The sequence below is a fragment of the Sturnira hondurensis genome, unplaced genomic scaffold (genome assembly GCF_014824575.4).
Source record: "Sturnira hondurensis isolate 20B ecotype Veracruz unplaced genomic scaffold, ASM1482457v3 Scaffold0002840, whole genome shotgun sequence".
NCBI classification, from domain to species: domain Eukaryota; kingdom Metazoa; phylum Chordata; class Mammalia; order Chiroptera; family Phyllostomidae; genus Sturnira; species Sturnira hondurensis.
The window spans coordinates 4,324,856-4,330,855 of NW_028075471.1; the positions used below are offsets into that span (position 1 = coordinate 4,324,856).

At 41.8% G+C, this 6,000-nt stretch overlaps 1 protein-coding gene across 4 annotated transcripts in view; it reads right to left on the minus strand.

The window, feature by feature from the left end:
* DENND6A (DENN domain containing 6A) overlaps window positions 1-4,838 on the minus strand; it is a 65,619-nt gene extending 60,781 nt beyond the window's left edge. Inside the window, exon 1 of one of the 4 annotated variants that reach the window (XM_037040732.1) lies at window positions 4,491-4,838. In XM_037040732.1, coding sequence (XP_036896627.1) covers window positions 4,491-4,721 — 231 coding nt within the window. In that variant the 5' untranslated portion in view covers window positions 4,722-4,838. The remainder of the gene's footprint in view (window positions 1-4,490) is intronic. The other 3 variants (XM_037040730.1, XM_037040731.1, XM_037040733.1) reach the window with 3 other exon arrangements.
* Window positions 4,839-6,000: the final 1,162 nt, after the last annotated feature.

The window sequence follows — 6,000 nt, forward strand, 5'->3', positions numbered from 1 at the left end:
CCTCATTTTGTACCTCCAAAATCCTCAGTGTATTACTTTCCCACTGTACATTTGAGGAAACTATAACTCAAAGTATTGAAGAAAATGGCCAAAATTCAGACAACTAACAAATGTTCAAAACCCCAAAACTTGGGCACTTTTCAGTAGACTGAAATTCTGTCCAAAAAATTGATAGGTCATAACCTTCAAGAAAACTAAAGCCATCAACGCCCTCAATTCTTACAAAATCAGGAGGCCAGAGAGGTTCAGCAAGCAACCACAAATTGTAGAAATGTCAATCCCCTATGACGTTCTATGGGTTCATGTGATTGAAAGGCTCTCAACCAATCAGATTCTCTAGTATTTGAATTACATTTCAGTGTGATTCCAGAATACAAAGGTAGAGTAGCTAAAATCAGTACCACAGGGTAACCCAAAGTCAAGTAAAATGGGGGAGCTGAAACTGAAACACTTGCTGGGGAAACCATCCTCAGCAGAGAGAAGGGAACAGAGTTGGAATGAGAAGCAGAGACAAAAGACCACACAGCTCCAGAGACAAAGGCAAAAGCCTTTGGGGCTTTCCAAATTCCATGAGGTTCCTTCTGTTTCCTGTATCTGTGTTCCAAAAGACTCCTCACAATCAATCTCTTTTTACTTAATGGACAATTATATCTAGATATAATTGTCCAATTGTTTAGATATCTAAACAATTGTCCATGTCTAAACATGGACAATTAAATCTAAACTTTGCTCTTTTTTGAGAGAAATGCTTCAGTGTCCATTCCATGTTCAAACTGATCAAGCTTTCCTGTAGCATAATTTAGTTTAGATCAGATTTTGAGCTGGAATCTTAGACTGAGGCCCAGCCTATCCAAATACTGTGGTGTCGGGCCATTTTTTCCACTTTTTAAAATGAGTAAATATTTTTTATTGAAATATAACATTTGAAAGTTTCTGTTCCTAACAATCAAATTAATCCTTGACAGATATAAAATTATACAAAGAAAAAAAAGCATTAACAAAAATGCCAAATATTAACAGCAGCTGTTTCTTAGTATGAGTGATGTTTTCTAGTGTTTATAATTTTCTTTCCTACCAAGTTTTCAACCACGAGCATATTATTAGTCAAATGGGGGAAAAACTTGAATAAATTAGGCAATTATGTATTTAGATAATTAAGGCTTTACTGAATAATCAGGTGATCTCGAATCCAGAAGTAACATACAATATATAAAATCCAGAGAATTTCAAACCTGTTCCAGAGGACATTTGGATTCTCTGATGCTTCAGGGCCACCAAGGGTAGGGGGGGGCGGGGGGAAGCTAAGCACACCTCCTGCAGTCTATACCTTTTCCAGGCTCTTCTAGCTCAAAAGAAGCCCTCCCCACAACTGTCTCCTTTACTCAGGACAGCCACCCCCCACCCCCCGCAGATGTTTTATGCAACACTGACAAATGCCCCAACCACCCAGATCTTCAGCTGATTGTATCAGAGTGAAAATCTGCCCCAAACCAGGCCTGAGTGAGTACCTTCCTCTGGTGTTTGGAATGAGAGGGACATTCACACTCCACTTAAGTGGCTGAAAGGGGCAACTTCACCAGGGTAAAAGATCACCACCATGAAGCAGAGAAGTCAGTTTGCAGGGTACATGAAGCATGAACAGAATCCATAAAAACAAGAGCAGAAACAAGGGACTTTCCTATTCTGATTTCTAACCATTTTCTGAACACTAGGTTTGTATCCTGGGTATCTTAAAATACCTTTGTGGGCTGTAGCTTAGTCTCTATCATTTATAACCAAATATACACACAAAAGCTCCATTTCAATCAGATTAGCCACTGAGATATTACATTAGATTTTCACTTACACAGGGAAAAATTGTTCCCCTACTTAAAATACTGATCCCAGTAACTCATTTCATTTTACAAGTGAGAAAACTAAACTCCAAAGGCCTCATCTTAACCAAGCAAGTTAGGGGCTCTCTCAATAGAAAATAAAAAGGGAAACTCAATGCTTTCCAAATACAGATTTACATTTAGGTGTTACTGGGACCCAGGCACTATTCCAAATGCTTCACAAACACTAACTTAATCTAACTCCCACAACACCAAAACATATGTACTGTTATCCTGTTACAGAGGAGGAGCATGAGGCTGACAAGCAAAGTAATATATCCAAAGTCACAGAAATCCAAACCTAGGCAGTCCAGCTCCAGAGTCTGAGTTCCTGATCAATATTCTATACTGTCACTTCAGTAGGGATTTAAACTTGAATAAGTGGCACTGTTTATGCATTTGTTTAAAACCTGCAAATGGTCTTTTCTATGATGGTACAGCAGACTCTCAAGTCTCTCTCAAGCCTAAGATTCAATGACTTTTTGATAACACAGGTGGATTCTAGGATATTATTGTCCAACCTTAGTTTTTAACCTAGTATTTAATTAAGTTCCCTTTTCAATCCCCATGGTTGTGCTTTACAGGAAGTACTGCTGGGCTACTGCAAGTCACTTTCCGAACACAATTCTACACGCCTTCTTGTCCCAGTACAGACACCCCTACTGTCCATTTTTGGCCTAAATATGGCTATAATACAAAGCTAAAATATGATCTATTTTTCAACTATTGTGTTATATTACTTTCTAATTTGTGTTTTTTCATTTTTAATTGTTTATTGGAGTGACACTAGTTAATGGGATCGCATAGGTTTCAAGTTTTCCTCTATTTTAAAAGTGACAAAATAAAATATTCTGTTTCTCAGGAAAACATAACAAAATTAAGTAGTGTTGTATCCCACTTAATGTGTTTTATCTATCTCTGGATCCTTTATTAGGGAATCTTCCCCACTCTCATCCTACACCTTCTAAAATCAGTGATTCTTAATCTAGGGACAAGATACTATAAAGTCCATATATAACCCCCCAGATAGTACATGGAAGCAAGCATAATTTTTTACTAGTGAGCATTTTCCTAATGGAGAGAATTCATGAAATCTATCAGATATTTTTTAGTTTCAGTAAGCAAATTATGAACTACTGACCAAATTATGAACTCTTTACAGTTAGGACACTGTACTGGGTTGTGCCATGGAAAATAAAATTCAAAATAAGATCTTTAATGATCCTCATTTTTGTAGCACCTCAGTTATGCGAATTAGTGTTTATTTGGTCAGAAAAAAAACATAATCATGTTATAAAAAGTGTGTCAAATAATGAGAGCCCAAGAAGATCTCCTTTGGCTATGTAAAAACGTAATCAACTATAACCCAATCTACTGCTTTTTGGTTAAATTGTATTTTGCAATACATAAAACTTCTGTTAACATGTCCATGTAACCGATAGATGGTTTACAAATCTCTTCTTCAAATTCTTTGGGAGTCATTATTTCTATAAGATAAAGAATTATTCTTCTATTCATTAATTCTATCAGCAAGTACTTATTAAACACCACTATGTGTCAGACACTGCTTTTGTCCCTGTGCTACTGTGACTAATTTTTAGTTATTCCCTAAATTGTAGTCTCAATCTACAAATATTGTTTAGAGCATACTATTCATATTTGTAGGCCCAGCAAACAACATAATGCCTAGATCTTCTTGGAAACAGTATATGGAACCTCATAATGATATAACAGAGAAGGCTGAATATAAAAGCAGTATCTTCCCATTAAGAAAACCTTCCTGGTCAATTTTGGTAGTCAACTCATGTCACTGAAATCAGAAAGAGATGGTTTATTAAAATATAATCACTACCCCCCCAAAATCTTTGAAATACACATTCTTCTGATAATATTTTTCTTGGACATATAAAGACAAGAAATCTCTTACGCTACAAAAAGTACCTTACACAATGTTAAGAACCAGTGAGATTCAAAGGCCTTTCAATAAAATGCCATGAAAATGGAAAATTTGAGAGATTTACAAGAAAACGGCTCTACCTTATGTCCATCTTGGTTATTAGGTTTTGGGCCTATTGTTTCAGAAGCAACATCAAGCAGTAACAGAAATGAGGAAGAGAAGGAAAAGAAGAAAAGGCATGCTAGATGAGCATTTCCATTTCGGCTCTATGGAATGCTCTAACTCAAAAGTTACTAGTGTGAATGACCAAAACAACTGAGTCTAAAAAAAGTTTGTTTTGAGAGGTTGGGCTGTTATATTTCACCAAGTGTCGGGGGCATTGTTTGCTTCCTGAAAAAGTCCCAAACATCCTGCCTGCAGCCTCCTCCGGGTGCCGCTAACCATTTATGTATTCTTGTAACACCGGTTTAAAAAAAAAAATCAACAAGTATTTAGGAGGGGCCCTTAGAGAACTTTTCACCCCTCGCCGCAGCCCAGGATCCTCCCACGGGAACTGCCACTGGACTGCAGCCCGGCTCGATGGGCGGAGGGCCGGCCAGCCACGCCCGGATGCGGAGCAGCCAGGGTCTAGGCCGCTTGGCCCGCCCCTCTGCTGGGGCCGCGCCGGCGCGGGGGGAATCGGGAAAGGGCAGAGGGGCAACGATGCGGCCGGGCCTCACCTCCACGGCTTGGCCCAGCTCCAAGTCGAAGCCCACTACACACACGCAGTGCAGCCAGGCCGAGAAGCCATCCCAACGCAACAGGCCCCGGCCGCGGCCGTCGTCCTCTTCATCTTCCTCCGGCGAGGCTCCCGCCGCCTCCAAGGGCGGCGCCTCTGGCTCCGCCGCCTCCGCCTCCCCCAACGGCCCGCGAGTGCAGGGCCCCGAGCCTGCCAGGTCCCGCAGAGCCATCCGCCGGTCACTCGCCGTTTGTTCCCCTTTGCTGTTAGCGCCCCCTCAACCACGGACGCGGCCTCAGAGCACTCGGCTCTACGCAGGCGCAGCCGGTGTAGCCGCAGCCGCGGAGGCCGGACTCCGCGGGGCGGGGCGGGGCGGGGCGGGGCGGGCGCCGGGCTGAGGCCCATGTGACCCTAGGAGCCCAGCTCTGCATGGTTCCTCCCCTGGGCACGTCACGCTGGCGTTTGACTGGGTTGTGCGTCCGACGCCGGCCGCCTTATCTTAAAGCTCTTCATGGACTGAACCAGTGGTTAATGAATCCTGGTACCCTCCTTCGCAGTCCAGCGATCAAGGGATGAAATATCTTGGGGGATGATGCGGTTTATAATTATAAGGTAATATTAAATTAAAACATAATAGTAATAATGACAAACACTGAACACTTACTCTGCCAGTTGGTGTGCCAAGCACGTACTTTAAAACTATTACCTCACTGAATCTTGACATCATGGCCAGTAGATAGACCTCATTATTATTTTTTTAATCATCACCTGAGGATGTTTGTATTGATTTTAGCAAATTTGTTTAATATGTTTATTGATTTGAGAGAGATAGAGAAACATCTATGTGAAAAAGAAACATTATCAGCTGCCTCCCACTCATGCCTGGACTAGGGTGGAACCCAAAACCCACGTATGTGACCTGACACAGAATGGAACGTGCAACTTCTTGGTGCTCTGGCAACACTCCAACTAACTGAGCCACCAGGCCAGCTTACAGTTCACTCACTGTTCATTTAACAGTTCCGTGCCTTCACCCTGGCTCAGTTGATTGGATGTCATTCTTCAAAGCGAAAGGTTGTGGATTGGATTCTTGGTAAGGGCACACACTTGAGTTGTAGGTTCAGTTCGAGGAGGGGGAGCACAGGAGTGGCAACCCTTTCTCTCTCACATGGATGTATTATATATATCCCTCTCTTTCTCCCTTCCCCGCTCTCTAAAAAGAAATAAAAAAATTTTTTTAAGAGTTCTGGACATTCACTTAACTTCTCCCTCTCCACTAAGAACCCTCTCACCTTTCTTGGCTTGGTTGCTTGTGAGTCACTCAACACACAACATCTCCAGATCCTCTTGGAGCAGCAAGTTGGCCTCCACAGCAACCTGTGAATCACTCTCTCTTAGCACGGGTCTAGACTCAGGCAGCTTTGTATTCTCAGAGACTAGTACTGGGTTGGACACCCAGAAGTCACTTCACTTGCTCAGTTGAATTATTACTGATGTTACTGAATAAGATT